Raw genomic sequence first — 16,775 nt, forward strand, 5'->3', positions numbered from 1 at the left:
GTGTGCTCTTCCGATCTGTTACACATTGAGTTTTGAATTTTGAAGAGAGTTATTTTGAATTTTTTGATGGAACATATTATATTTTGTGGAGATTGAACGAGTGCATTGAACGAAAAAGTTATATTTAATATAAAGATTAGTACTTACCGAGATATTTGTAATACAAGCGTTATTAGGGATTGAAAATACATTGTTATTTTTAACTGTGTTGGTCACTGATTTTTGTTGGTAACTTGATTTAAAAAAAAATATCCGAGGAGGTCTTCTTTATTTTCTTCACTTAGACAGTTAGACTTAGACTGTTAACTACGATCTACTCCACTCTCCTTTTATTGCGATCTTTCTTTAAAAGACACCGTGACCGTCTTGTTGGAAAGAATTTTTTCTCCCACTTTTTTCTCTCCCCACTCCCATGTTGCATCTGTTATTTTAAAATTTTCATTGTAATTCCATTATCAGCTTATTAGCTTATCTTATCAATGCCGATTATGCTACACATTATGCTTAAAAAGAGCAATTTCATAATCGATGGCTTAAATATAGCAGTGAAAGGTCTTAGTGACTGTTGCGTATATAGTTGTTGCGTATATGTTAGTAGGCCCACTACGCAGTTCTATGCATTCCGCGTCGCCGAGCGAAGCAAACACGGCGGACAGATCATAAAGAAAGCATCCTTTTGAATAAATAGAGTAATAGCCGAGTTCGGCGCCAGCCTTATCGCACGACGTCGCATCCGACGTCGCATTCGACGTGTTTATTTAAAAACAAAGAAACCGGCAGGACCAACCCATGTGTCACGCATGACTCAGGATTGGCCCATGCTCGCCGAGAGTTTCCCTATATAAGGGACAGCCCCGATGGGCCGAGACAGATACGATTTTCGTAGCGAAGCGTACGCATAAGAAAACGTTAACCGAGTTCTCGTCGTGAGGCCGAGTCCTCTCGTAGAACCGAGGCCGAGTCCTCGCATAGAGGCCGAGTCCTCTCATATCATATTATCAACGCAACCGAGTTCGTGTATATATATATATATATATTTTTGGTGTATTAGACAAGTCTCAGTAATAAACATTTTTTAAAAAACTAATACGTGGAGTGACCTTCCCCGTATATACGATCCAGTGACCTTGTTTGCTATATGTTTGATTATTTCTTACCATGTGTTGAATTGTTTTCTTTGAGGAACAATGCAAACTAAAGTTAATTGTAAGCCACCAATAAGATATGCAAGAATGAACAGCATGTTTTTTTCATTTATACAAATGCTTGTATCAATTCAATTTAAGCAGCATTGTGTTTCTCTTTATGTTGTGTAACTTTTGCTCATAGTATTTGTCGTACAACAAATAATTTTCGAGTAATTTCATGTTATCAGAAGTGAATCATTTTATGTATAAAGTTCACTGGATAGCAATATATTTAATAGTCATTTTACGTATAAAGTTCCGCTTTTATTTCTTTGCATTTCGTGCTACTCTCTAAATCTGAATCAGTGGAAAAGTCAATGATTAAAGTAGGTAACGCCTTGTATTGCTAATAAATAAGTGAAACAACCGAATCCACTGTGCAATTAGCGAGTACAGTGAAGTCCAATGATTTGTCAGTGATTATAGCATTATTTATTAGTGATTTCCGAGAAACAATGCTTTCGATTTTAACGCTCGCGCGCTGTGAGCATGATTTGTCCTTGTTTGATATTTGATAAACAAAGTTTCGGGAACGCTATAAGCGTCAAAAGCGTGAAGTGAATACGGAACGCAGTCAACTCATGTGCGTATTGAATATTTATTATATTAATATACTTGGAACTGATGCATTCAATGAATAACTATAGATTAATCAGTGATTATCCACCGATTCAGATTTAGAGAGTAATTAATTAAAATGATAGACATATTATAATTCTCAAATTTATTCCCATAATCAGTATTTTATTATATTCACAACATTTACCTACGAATAGTTCGGAAAAAACAACAAAAAAATGTATCCATAAACGTGAATTCTCTCGGCGATGACATTATAAAATTAATAAAATATCTTAACTATCAAATATGCGATAGCGGCGCGCAATATACTTGAACTGAAAATTTGTGATTCACACAAAAATAATATTACCAAGCACCAAGATTCGCTTTAGACTGTATTTGGCCTTTTCTAATCTTGTTTTAATGATATTATATATCTTACATCGTAATGAAAGAACGATAAGAACTAATTAAAATGGCAATAAACATCCGGGACGTACAAACAGTAAATAGAATGAGCAGATCTTAAGTACTATTAGTACTTAACACACTTTGCCGACCATTTGAGTAAATCTCCCAGTTTCATAATCCATCACTGAACGACTAAAATCTGGGTTAAAAACAGATTTATCTGTTTACATCACGTCGTTATTCTCAATTTGAAAAAGCAGTAATAAAATTGAAATTGCAAGAGAAAAGGAATTTATATTTATACGAAAGCAAGGCGAGTTACAAAAATTTTGCGGTGCTCAGCGCTTTGACAGGGCGTAACGCGCGCGATTGGCAAAATTAAATGGAATAAGCTAATGAGTGATGATGATAAACTGTTTTTTTTTCTTAAAGCCAAAAAAAAATACAAAATCAGAGCAACGAAAAAAATTGCAAATGATATTATAATATCATTTGAGATAATAATATAATAATATTATTTATATTTTTTTAATATCATTTAAGATTTATGAACAAGCTTTCTAATTGTATTTATCATCTTGTACTTTCATAATTAATATGATTGATTGTTAATGATTAATGATTATTAATGATGTTATCATTAATAATTATGATTGATATGAATGCATTATTAATGATTCATGATTATCAATCATAATATTATCAAAATTGATATCGTTGTTTTTTTAATGATATGAATCGTGATATATTTAAAAATTCTTTTACCTTTTTTGTATACATAAATCTTTTTAATTTCAAAAGTTATATAATAATTCATAGATTATATAAAAATATTTGTGCTATTTCAAACAAATCAAATATACTAATAAAGCACAAAATTGCATGTTATATCTTTTTTTTTAACTAATCTTTAATATTGGCTCTATTTTCGGAGCGAAAGAATAAAAAGAAACTGATATGAACTCGTAATCTTTCATTCAATCTCTTTCTTCTCTTTACGTGTTGGAAACGAAGAAATGGTCTGGTAAAATGGAACATCTTAGATATAGCCCGCTTCTCTCTACTTTAGTGGTTAATGGATCGCGTTACGGTTTTTTTTTTTTTGACGTTGAGCTAAAAAGTTTTTAGGCTATCAAAAACGAAAAATATTCTATTGTATAGAATGCTCAGACCTTCGTATAAACCCTGCGTTCTTTTTTTCCAAACATATGCATGCTTTTCATTGTCGCAATATTTAACTCTGTTTATTACAAAAGACCAGTATAACTCGTAAAAAAATTTGCGTACGCAAAAAATCATATTTGACCGCTGAAAATGTTTTGTTAGGTTTATACTTTATAAGGTACGTGTCGCATAGCACGGGCATGTCATTAAATTATACATATATTGCAGTAGTTCCTTGGATGATTTACAATACTTTGCGGAATTGCATTTCAGCTGTACACATGGAGAAGGATAGTGCTTTTAGAGTGACATTTCGCCGCGCCATATATACAGCTTTGGTCTCGTCGTCGCGAGAAGGCTAACATTGACGAGGAAATAGGTCATTCTCCGTGCGGCGTTCGCGAAAAGAATCTTTAGTGTTTTGCGGAGACTAAATAAAGGTAAACGAGAAGCAAATAAATCAACCGCGAATAATATATCTCTCTCTGTTAAAACTCTTCCCGCGTACGTGTTAGAGAGAGGGGGAAAAAAAAGAGAAATAAAAACCAGTAACGTGCAGCGGGGATCGTTGGAAAGCGCATATTTACGTACACTAATGTGTTTGACAAACACACGACTATACTGAAAAGATAACCACTCCCTCTCGGTATTGCAACATTTTGTTACTGTTTCTGTAAATGTATTCAGGGGAGGTATAATAGCCGATCTTGCCAGCGTATGATTGACCGTTGTATTGGAGATATCTGTGTCAAGATTTAATTAATGCGCCCAACGCGCCAGACGCGCGTGAATTTTTTTTATTTCGCAGTTTTTGTGACGGATAATGTCGAGTGCAACCATATAAACTTTGCGACGGTTTCTATGGATAGGTAAACATGGTGAAAATCCAGGGGAGAGAGACAGAGTGAGAGGAGCGCAGCGAAGCGAATATCGATTAGCTCCGCGTTAAAATGTACTCTCAACGTTATTCGCCAAAACGGGCGCGGTTCTAAATCCGACTTAATTCTCAATAAAAAGCGAAGATTCGATAACCACTCACACGGGCGAATGTAAATTTGGTCTGGTGCGGATATGAAAGTAGGTCGGACAGCGGTTGTTAGCTATTATCTGTTTTTTTTTAAATAAATAAGTAGTTTAAGAATCTTCTTACGAAACCGTGGCTGCATGTTTCGAAACGAAAATCTGCGGGCATTTTTCTTCAAAGATATATATAGATATATATATTTGTTGCACTGTTTAATATATATATATATATATATTAAACAGTGCCTAATGGATATATTGTACCGTCTCTTCCAGACATCGAGAACTACGCAAACACTAATTAACGTCTCCTCTCCTCTTCCCTTTCTCCTCTCCTGATTTCTGATCTATTAGCGTTGAATCTGCAGCTAAGCACTCGCGCTGTCCCCGAATGGATGCAGCGAATTGATACGCTCGCGCGTGAGATCATTCGAGAGCGTTATCGATCTTTCATAGGCAGCACCGCGCCGCCGTCGTATAGCGCGATGTATCAATATCGGCGAAACAGGTACCGGAACTTTCGCGTGAGCACTATGACGATATTAACAAAGTTTCGCGAAGCTGTTCGATTCAGCTCCGAGCACTTGATATCCAAGATATCCGAGGTATATATGTGGTATCGATCCGCGGCTCGCATCATTTCTCGGATCGTTACGATGTCGCGTCATGGGAATCTCGCGAACGAGCGAATCGGCTATTCCCAGACAGATCATTTTTTATTTTTTTTTTTTTTTTAGACTTTCTCCGGACCAATCATTTTGTACACAATATGCACAATCATTCTTTCTCGACGCGCGCACAAACGGTCGCCTGATTGCACGACCCGAACCGAGGGAACCGTTCCTTTTCGGGTGAAAAAATATTCCGATACCAAACTTTTCCCTCTTCGACGTTTCGTAGAAACTTGTTTCCGTCAAAACTTGCAAAGTGCATCGCCAGCTGCTGCAACGAGACTAGAGAGGAGTTTAGTTGCATTAACTTAACTGAATCCGTGAAAAGAGATTTATTGAACAAGGTAGGGAAGAAGAAAAAGAAGAAGAGAAGAATTTCGAGTAAAAATAAGATAGAACGTAAATGAAACAAGAATATTGGACGGGACGTAGTTCAGTTAGTTATCGAAATAAGAAGCAATAAGTCTTTATTTTTATTTTTCGATTTATAAACGAACATCTTCCAGTTATCGAGGAATTCTTTTATTTCTTCTATGTTTCTATTTTTGTAACACTCATACATAAAGTCAATTTTATTTTGATTTTTTCACAATGATTTAAGACGTTGGATATACAGTGGCTGCCAAAAGTTTCCGGCCATCGTATAATTTTGCGATATCTTTCTAAAAATACATGTTGTAAAATGTTCCTAATTGTATCAACATTGCGGGATTTTATTGCTCATTTAAAATTGAAGATATGGAAAATTTTTATCATGATACAATATATTTAATAATTTTCAATACAATAAAATTACGTATTGAGCAGAAATTTTTAGCAGCCACTGTATCATACTTGTACGGTGCGATAAGAATATTATAATATTCTTTCAAATAATGAATTTACATAAAAGAAATTTTATTACGTGTTAAAAAATTTCTACTTAAAATTTTTCTCTGCTAATTCAAATACAAATAAAATACATTATAAGTAAAAGACAAAATTATCTATTTAAAGTTTTAAAATATTTCTGAACGTGAACTTTAAAAAGATTAAATGTATAGTTTAATATTTAATATAAATAAAACCAAAAGCTTTTATGTTTTAATAATAGCCGCTTTACAATAGCTCATGTTATGGTAGGATTGATGAACAGGAAGGATTTCACGATGGACACGCACTTAATTGCGTTTGGTTTGTCATCTTCGTCCTTAGGGAGCTCGTAATATTAGTCCGAGGCTGTTGGGAATCTACTAACATTCATCACCTTCAGCTTCTGTTCTGATAACTTGTCAGGAGGGAAGCAGAAAGTCATAAATGTGCTTAAAACTAATTTCTCAAGAGAAAAACAAAAGTATATCTCGGCAACATTATATATCGATTTGCTATATTACTTCTTATTTACATAGCGAATTGTATCGTAGAGGATTTGTAATTTCGATCTTATTATTATTACATTTTCTTGGTACGCATTAAAAAACGATTTATATTATTTATGTATGCATTTACATTACATATTTATATTTTTACATATTCAAATATAATTAATGTTACCAATATGCACATTATATATAATGAATATATCAAAGATTTGCACACATTATCAATAATATTGATACTTTATAACAAATATATTTATGAAGTAATTTACATCTTTTATATTTTGATACGATTTCGTAAACAATTTGACACTTAAAATTCGTTTGTTTTTGTTATTCTTTTTTATTGATTGATATTCTTTATTATTCTTTTATAATAAAATTCTTTTATAATTTTTTTATAATTGATTGATATTTTTTATTATTTTTTTACATTTATTCTCTTTAATATCTCTTTTTCACTTATATGTAGACGGCGCAGTGATTCTTTTCAACTTAATAACAGGCAAGAGATAAAAATCTAGAAATAATATTTCTTGCGAAAGACGGAATTATTTTACAAATTATATAATCATTCTGAATATTTTTGCAAAGAGAAATTGAGATTAAAGAATTATTTTTTAAAGATTATATTTTTTAGAGACTTCTGAAAAAAAATTTTGAAAATATGAAATTTCTACGAAATATATAATATTTGTAAAATATTTATGAAATTGAATTTGTAACTTATACGTCGTTTCATTTACTAATTCAACAAAGTTAATCCGCGTTTTCCCGGAAGGAGAGTCACATCCTCATATTTGCCGTTAGTATGTCCTCCCTTCCGTTAATTGTTAATCTCGTTAATTAAAATGACCGCACCGTCCGGAATGGTTAATGGGTCAAAGGTAGGACTATAGGTATGCTGATTTCGAGGCGCAAAATAGCATATGCCCTATGCGCGTAGGCAGGCGGGCGCAGTCCCTAGCGAAAATGTTATCTTCCAACGAGATCGCGTTTCAGGAAACAACGGCCGCTAATGGTGTTTCGTTATCTCCTTATTATCGTAAACCATGTTCTTGGACCACCGCGCCGTATCGTATTGTATCGCGCTTTTTTGTACTCCTCCTTTTTTTTCTCTTTCTTTTTCTCTCTCTCTCTCTTTGCGGTGCACCGGACAAGCCCCGCGTTCCGCTTTTATTCGGGAATTAAACGTCGGGCATTCCTTTTTTTAACGAGCGCTTTGCCATTCTAATTTCGCGAATAAATCTCGCCGTGTCGCGCCACAGAGAGCTCCGCGTTAAAGGCCACCGCGAATGTGCGGGGTGCGTGTTTATATATATATATATATAATATATTATATATATATTATATATAATATATATTATATATACATATATAAGGTATATATTTTTTAAGCTTGGGTGGAGTTCCAGTTGGGGGAAGATAAATGTGATGTAATGACGGCGCCTGTCGGAAAGGAAGATGCAAGAAAGGGGTGATGGACGAATTAAGGGCAGACATCGATACTTTACGCTCGGCGAACATCCGGCGGGTTTGTAGGCGAGTCTTCCGACTCGCGCGATCGATCGACCCTCATCACGAAATAATGAACGGCCACACAAGTCGGCAAATAATCATTGTGCGCGTAATTTCTTCTCTCTCTTTCTCTCTCTCTTTCTGAATAAATGTATGTAACAGAGTTTTTTCCGTTTAATCGAACTTGAATTATTTAGTTTTCCATGTTTCTCTAGTAATGAAATTGTTGAAATATAGAGTTATTTGATAAGATAGATTTATTTAGTTATCTGCCACGTGTACCTTTGCCAATAAGGCTTGCTAGTCAGAAATGTTTGGTCGATTGACATTGATTCGACATCGATTCGACATCGATCAATCAACCATTTCTGGCTGGGTTTACAAAATGTTTTAAATTCAACAATCACGTAATTAATACGCAAAAATGGGAATACATATATTGCTGATAAAAAATAGTATATCACGGTTCTATCATCGCAGTTTCAAAATACCCTGCCTATCTATTTTTTATATACCGCTCGTTGGTTTGGGTAAAGTTCTGAAACAACAGTCCGCAATTTAACGATAGAGGAAAAAGAAAACAATAATCGTTACATATATATATATATATATATATATATATATATAAAATTGCATTGGCACTATCGATAACTCCTGTCGCAAAAATGATGAATATTCTCCCCGAAACGGGATCGAGTTTCTAATACTGTAATCCAATAAGGGAACAAACGAAGGTACTTAATGTACGTGAAATTTCATTGCTAATGATCAATTAGCGAGAAATGAAACATAAATGGCTTCCAGGAAATGTCGTGTTCTACTCGGACAATGATAAATATTACTACTATTTCAAAGAACATCTGGAATACCTACCTATGCTATTATTTGACGTTTTAATTATTCATCGCCGTAATTATGTAAATTTTTTTTAATAAAACCGACATTACGCCGGTTGATTGTTCTCTGCAAATTGGATATGTCGGACCGTGGGGACAGTGCGGCGATATGTTTGGTGGTATGGTAATCAGAATGTCGGAACGGGAAGAGAATGAGGAAGAGGCAGCGCGATTGCAAAGCCTAAACGAGGTCGCGAAATGAAAATAATTGCAATAGCCGCAGTAGTCGGTAGGCTTTACCGGTTAAAATTGCTTGCACGATGCGAAATTTCGGATATATTCGAGGGAAAATTGATTTCCCTCGAAGGCGCGATACGCCTCTCTGTGCTGTTGCCATCGAGGACACACAGGACTCCGGGAGTTTGGATATGCCCGGCGGAATTGCGGCGATACGCGCGCCGTTTCTAATATTCCAGTTGTTGTCGGAGCAAGTTGCGCGCCGCATTATTCACTCACGTTGTATCGCGATGCATTTGTATGAGAAACAGCTATTTCAGCTTTGCGCCATTTGCGACGAATTACAGTGTAATACTCGAGGAAAGACTCGGCATCGCTCAGACTCCCTCGCGTGCGACCGTGCCATTTCTCACGGTCGCGTCTTCGTAATGTACTTTTCCCCGCAACTCTCTTTAACAACGAACGGGAGTTTAATCGCTGCCCCTAACGCTCGCCAACACGATCGTTCGTTGACGTAATTTTACTCTCGTATACATAATATTCCGATTGTAATAGCTTATTAACAAGCGTCCTCTCCTGCAATGTAATCGTATTATTCCTCGCAATCTCGAATGGTATCATATAAAAGCGACAAGTATTGTAGGTATGACGATGTCCCTATCTCTATCTATTTTTCAAATCCTTACACATTTATAAATCATATTACATCCATTTGTGAAATCGAATGCCGCATCATATTCTATATTTGTGGAGATTCGCAAAGATCAGAGATCGCGCGCTTCGAGCGAGCGGAAACGTAATTACGCACAGATTATCTCTCGTTACTTTCATACACTCCGGATATTTACATCGTATACCTTATCAGCTAATTAAGACCAGGAAAGAGAGTCGCCGGAGGGAGGATTAAAACGCTAGGAGGCGGCTACGCGCGGAGTCAAAGTATACATTTTTTCCCAAAGATGCGAGAGTTTAACCAGGCGGCGCGCGGCGGCGGCGTTTCGTGGGAGTGGACTGAAGTTCAATTTGCATTTTGTTTTATTTGCCAGCTATCAAACCGGTGGATTCGCCAGAGAGGGAATAATCCCCGCCTCTCTATCCGCTTAATGGGTGGTGGACCTGCCGGCTCTTGATTCTTCATGCGACGCCGCCGCCGGCGTGGTTTTTTTTTTTCACAAACTACTCCGCATCGGGAAATTTTAAATTAGCTTGTTGTTTCGCCGGAAGTTTGAACGAGCTTCGACAAGAAGCGGACGTAACTTCGTACTTCGTGGATGATTACGCAGCCAGGATATACACGTTTCATCTTCCATTTTCACCTCCCTTTTGAACGTTAACAGACGCGCCACGTCGAAGCGAGATAAACCGCATTTAAATTCATTCCTTTCTTCTTTTTGAGGCACGTGAATTCGAGTGTATGTACCTTTTTACTTGTTTACATGTTATAATGTACAGAGCAATGAAATCGCAAATAAATAAAACACATAATTGTTAATAATATAATTAAAAAGGGATCGACCGCGGACTTTGAATTAATTCCAATATGAAACATATATGAAATATATATGAAAAATGATGTAGCGAATGACTAATCGTGTATTACAGCGAAATTCCATTAATATTATTAGCAGACGTGCCGTTAAAGTTCGGTAATTAAGAAATCGATAATTACGACGTTCATTTCTCAACTTCACCACATCCCCCCATTTGATATTCTAACCAACTTCTGTTGCAGTCATGGCGCACAAATACTGCGAGCTAAACGGCACGTGGTTCCGGCATCCTGAATCTAATCAAATATGGAGCAACTACACTACTTGCGTGAATCTACAGGATCTGAGCGTGAGTTATTTCTTTTAGAGTTATTTGCCTCTACTCCATTTCGTGTTACAAAATAAACTGACTATCAAAGATCTCCCTTCAGCTTTTACCACGTCAAAGAAAGAGAGAGAGAGACGGAAAACGTCGGAGAAAAGAACATTGCCGGGATCACGTATATAAAAGAAATCTTTTTTATTTGGCCTTTGATGATATTTGAAAAATTCGATGGTTAAAACCACTGGACGGTGCGCCGCGGGTCTCTGTGGAGAAGGGAAGACGGGGTGGGGGAGGACGGGAGGGAGGAACTGATCCCTCTGGGAAATAACATACAAGTTCTCACACGCGAGTCCCAGTTACATCCTCTCAGTCTCGTTGCGAGACATCGCCGTTCTGACACGGGTTCGATTCTGCCGCGTTATTCTGCCTGAAGGCTCACGATCAGCCGTATATATTCCTCCAGCGAGCTAATATCGTTTGAGCGAAACGGGACGCGTTTGTTGAAATATTTGAAAGACACGCACGCTGCATCCGACAGGGAGGGTATTACTTATTTTGCATCGCAACGTTGCACAGAGGAACAATTTCAGGCGATCACGCGACCTCGCAATCTCTGCGCGCCTTTTGCGATACGGACGATACGACGCCGACGCCTGCTGCATTATTCGTTTGAGCATCGTCGATACATTTCGGCGTCATTACGAATAACGACGTTACGGCGCAGAGAGAGCGAGAGCTCTCTCCGACAACGGTAATAAAAGAAGAAAAAAAAAGAGGAGAGGAGAAAGTATCTCGCGATTTATTTTTGAAGAATTGATTTCTCGTCGCTGCAGCGACTGTCACGGCTCGGTGGAAAACGGATTTATGATGCGCGCACCGGAAATTTCAGTTAAAAAGGGAACGCGGAGGCATAGAAATGAAGCGAGCATGAAATTGTCCTGAATTTTTCTCAACTTCTGTCGATACGCAGATCCTTTTTAAACGTTATCCATTTAACATTCCAGTATCCCTCGAAGTATTTCCGCGCGATGTTACCGAAACCGTTTGAGCGATAAAGCGATTTATCCGTCGGGACGGATGGATTTTACAATACGTGCGCCCTCTCTCTCTCTCTCTCTCTCTCTCTCTCTCTCTCTCTCTCTCTCTCTCTTTTTCTCTCTTCGTGTCGGCTGTACACGCTTTAGAGATTTTTCGACACCGCTCTTATAGGATTAATGTCGGAGAGCAATGTACCTTCGACGCGTGAGACAGTATGATAATACGATGAAGCGCTTCCCGCCTGCGAGGAGCCGCTTTTACGTAACGCCATCCGTGTCAACCCTTCTCACGTATTTGACGAGCCGCGCTCTATTCATTAGGACCAGCTTCATTTCGGTACCGATACGTCCGATACGCATAGCGTAATCATCCTTTGGAACATGGCCCGTCATAACCGCGCTTGTCGAAGCCACCAGGCTTTGTCTCTGTCTCTGTCTCTCTCTCTCTCTCCCCCTTCCTCTCACTCCCCCTTCCTCTTACTCTCTCGGTGTATCCATCACGTTGTCGTGAAGGCATTCACTTCTAATGCACGTTGACGTCAACGTCGATACCCGCGGCCTTTTTCGTCGCGACGCCGCTAAAATTGCGAGCATAATGCCGCGCTCGCCACGCGCCCGTTTCTAAATCGATTTCTTACGGCAAACCTTTTGCCGCCGTAAGATGAAACGAAGACAAATTCGAAGCATTGAGTAACGATCGACTTTTGCGAAAGGACGTGGGAAGCTTGAAAAGAGTGAAAAACGTTTTAATGATTTTAATAGTATTTCCGATATAAATAGAAGATATAATGGGACAAGGTAAATTTTTACTCTCCCTAAAAGTGCGTAGGTAGTGATCGTAGCGCAGAGAGTTGTGCGTCTGCTTTCGGTGCCAAAGACCCGAGTTTAAATCCGACTATACATATATAGAAACAGCGGATTTTTATTCGATCGCTACCTCTCGGAAGGCCAGCGAGAGCAATCCACTGAGAGTACATCTTGTCATGGAAAACCCCTCTAAATATTAAGGGGGCCATTCGGAACCGGCGTTCTTGCAACTGTAGGTTTCATACGTCTGTGTAAATTGTAAATAATGCACATAGAAATATATACGATAAGAGGGGTCACCGCGCTTCTGACAAGAGGCAAAAGAACTCAGAGGAAGAAAAGTGAATCAGTGGAGTTTTGTCGTTCTGATTTTCAGTGTTATATCATTTTTCACCAGTGGCACCTTATACTTTATCACAAACGGTGAATATTACTGAAAGGCGGAGTGAACTTCAGTTCTCAAAACTGTTTGAAATACTCAACTCACTGTTTACGATAATAAAGTATACGATGTTACTGGCAAAATGATAGTATACACTGAAGATCAGTGATGATGAATTTCACTTATTTTCACTTTTTTTTAGAAAGTAAGAAAATCCATGATTAACATACATTTAAAGATAACTAAGAAAGAGCAACGTAAGAAAAATTTACAATATTTCGAGCTTTTCCAGAAAAAATAAGTTATACACATATATTTGATTTGTATAATTCTTCAATTTTATTCGGTTTCTAATTTTCTGAAAGTTGAACTTTTCGAGTTACAGACAATGAGTATACTTCGCATTTCAATTTTCTACCCTACTGCATGTCAAATGAATGAAAGAATTAGTTTAATATTAGATATTACCGAGATATCAGATATTCGCACAAGTATATTATAATTTAGCGATGTTACACGTGCCAGTTCGCTCGATTATACTCATTCGTACAATATGCAAGGGATTCGACACATGGGACGCGAAACTGCACGGTGGAAAATACCTCCGCGGTATACTATTTCACAAACGGCGATAAGACGCGCACTTATCTTTCGGGGTCCAGAGAATGAGGCCAGATGGCTTAGCGGGAAAGCCCGGGAGAATATATTTTTGCATGTACCGCCTCCATTCTTGTCCAGCTGCGGGTAATCTGCCCGAGTGATCATTTCTATCTGAATAATCTTCCCTGTTTACTTAATCTCCTTCCCTTAGCCTCGGCGGCTATTCTGTGTAACGCGAAATTGCGAACGGATTCATTAGACTCCGCTAATGATAGCGCCGTTCGTAACCGCGTTACCTTTGTGCGCACACCCTTTCGTATCTCTTTTTTCCCCCTCTATTTTCTTTTTTTTTTCCTTTATTCTGCAAATTACATAGTGATATATTTGCCTCCCGCAGAAAATGGCGGTCTATTCCCGAGTTTTTTAATTCACACACGTGTCTGACGTGAGCTGAATTCTCGACGCGTACGCCGCGGCGCGGCATTGCAACGTTCAAATGAAACCGATTCTTTACGACTCGTAGTGGCCGCGACGCGACGGTACGACAAAAGCCTTTGTATTCCTCGCTCCTATGCACGACGAACGTTTACATATCATCATCGATCCGCGTTCCTCGCATCTGCAACATCTGGCCTCTAAGATAAATATTATCGTAAAACTAGGAAACGGCTTATGCAAATAAATACACTTAAAATGCATTGGACAGTAATTGTATACTGAACTCGCAATCCCGTCCACCGAAAGCATGTACGCGTACAAATTGATTGAAATTCTCATCGTCGGCTATCACAGCCTGCTTTTGTTTGGCAATCATTTTAAAATGAAATCATTTGCAGCGCATTTATTATCTAAAAGCGTTGTTTATGAAATTACATAAAATACGCTATCGGGAATATGCAGTGTAATCTGAAATGTGCGTGAATTTTACTTACGTACTTTAATGCCGTTGGGCGATACGCGACTTTTCAAAAAATTAAAAAAAAAAGAAATTATAACTCTGCAAGAAGATATTTTGAATTCGAGTAAAGTTCCAGAAAAATTTGTGCGACAGAGAGACGCTTACTACACTCCTAGCTAGCGATAGAAACTGAAAACGAAGTAACTGCACAACTTGGTTATATAAAATTTATTACCAAATGTCACGTAACGTTTGCATAACATTGATTATTTTTTGCACATATGAGATTGCACTTTTTTACTATAGTTTGTCATTAAATTTAAATACTAATTAAAATTTATGAAATTTATATGTTTATCGCACTTTCAACGGCAGAAAGAACTCAAGACGTCACAGTTGCACAACTTGGTTATATAAAATTAGCAAAACGTGTTATGTTCATATAACGTATTACACCGCGTTGCATTTAAATTAGTTGCCTTGAGTCAAAGCCGTTTACATTAACTTGTGTCTCTAAATGTGACAAATAAGATTTTATAATCTATTCGCAATTCTGAAATTTAATTTCTGAAAATTTCATAACTTTCTCTTATATACCGGGTACGAAAAGCAAGTGGTTCAAAACTTTCTCTTAAATTTCCAGTTCTAAATTATTAGAGAAAGAGAAAGGGAGAGAGAGAGAGAGAGAGAGAGAGAGAGAGAGAGAGGAGTAATCGTAGAGATTAACTAATGGAAGGACAAGAGGAAATTAAAAGCATTTTCCATTACTTTTAGTTCGGAGATAACTCCTTTGATAACTCTTCGCGTAACACATTGTAGAGCCGTTATTTGTTCGGAGCGCTTGAAGTCAATAAAGTTAAGGAGTCTTTCTATTTTGCACGATAAAAATGTCGAGATTTTCTTTGTTTCATATATTTTCCGTAAGTATAATATCCGGAGAATACGTGTTTGAAATTTCATTGAAAAATTGATGAAGTTATAAAGCATCGAATGGTGATGTATGACCTTAGAAATGGGCCTTGCCGCCGATACAGTTGAAACATGAATAAAAACATAAACCCCTGGAGAAAGATCATTATTCATTATTCCTCCAAAAAAAAATTCCTAAAAATCATCAATCTTTTGGGCCGTTATATGAGTAGAGAAATCCTTTAATGTGCATGTGGACGAACAACGATCGATGCATTGTTATTCATGTTGTATATAGACATCATCCGCGCAACTAATGCGTTTGCCTCTACGAGAGGATATATATATGTCACATATATTCCATTTTACATACATTAATATAATATCTATATACATAACTATTCATATTCGTTTTATTCTGTTGAAAATACAAATGCATCGTGCTCATAACAATAAAAATGTAAAACCGCAATTTTGATAGATTTCTCAATTACATAGATACAACATCACAATGTTGCGCACAACTGAAATATATCAAAATTGTGGCTTTATATTTTTATTGTTACGAGTATATTTGTATAAAAACAAAGTCATTTATACATGTGTGCAAGAGATAGGTAAAATATCACCGTGTAATATAAAAAAAAATATTTTTCGAATAAGATTAAAACAGGGAAAGGATATTTGTGATCATATGACTGTATAATAACTGACAATATAAAGTGTAAATAATGCAATATAAAGTGTAAATACATAAAGTATACATCATTTCGATTTATTATTTTGCAGATTTGCTGTCGTTGTCGAATATATGTGCACGAATATATTGTCACGTTCCGAACAAATTCGCTGCGCGAACTTCGAATCAAATCCAATACGATCAGTAAACAGCGATAGCTCGATTTCAATTCGACAATACGACACGTACGAAATTGGAGGATTCATCTATCTCCTAATATTAGCGGGATCGCGGGATGCAAACGACAATAAGCTGCAATGTAGCGCGGGGAGATAGTGTAATCCCGCCCGCTATCGATACATAATAAACCAAGAGCCAAAGCGACAGGATACAATTATCGTTTTGTTCGCGTTGATAAAATTTATCGTGTCGCCGCATGCAATAGCGGTATAATTTCCGGGACCCGCATTAATCCGATTGGGCCGGCCCGAAGAAGAGAGAGAGAGAAAGAGAGAGAGAGAGAGAGAGAGAGAGAGAGAGAGAGAGAAAGATATGCTTCGTCGAATCCCATTTACGAGGCAAATTGATGGCCCGGAGTCTCGCTGAATGCAGTAGTTCTTTTTTCAGATATCATTACACCAAAGGGGCAGATGCAGCAGCAGCAGCAGCGACGGCATCCCTC

The 16,775-nt window shown here is 37.3% G+C and overlaps 2 protein-coding genes across 3 annotated transcripts in view; one reads left to right on the forward strand and one right to left on the reverse strand.

Moving 5' to 3' along the window:
- Positions 1-379, reverse strand: part of LOC105459695 (juvenile hormone esterase-like) — an 8,943-nt gene extending 8,564 nt beyond the window's left edge. For both annotated transcript variants that reach the window (XM_011705927.1, XM_011705928.1), the window contains exon 1: positions 148-379. In XM_011705927.1, coding sequence (XP_011704229.1) covers positions 148-191 — 44 coding nt within the window. In that variant the 5' untranslated portion in view covers positions 192-379. The remainder of the gene's footprint in view (positions 1-147) is intronic.
- Positions 380-10,700: 10,321 nt separating this feature from the next.
- Positions 10,701-16,775, forward strand: part of LOC105459696 (calcitonin gene-related peptide type 1 receptor) — an 18,032-nt gene continuing 11,957 nt past the window's right edge. The window contains exon 1 of the mRNA XM_011705929.1: positions 10,701-10,805. Within this exon, the coding sequence (XP_011704231.1) occupies positions 10,701-10,805 (105 nt within the window). The remainder of the gene's footprint in view (positions 10,806-16,775) is intronic.

The sequence above is a fragment of the Wasmannia auropunctata genome, unplaced genomic scaffold, assembly GCF_000956235.1.
Source record: "Wasmannia auropunctata unplaced genomic scaffold, wasmannia.A_1.0 LD334169.1, whole genome shotgun sequence".
Lineage (NCBI taxonomy): Eukaryota > Metazoa > Arthropoda > Insecta > Hymenoptera > Formicidae > Wasmannia > Wasmannia auropunctata.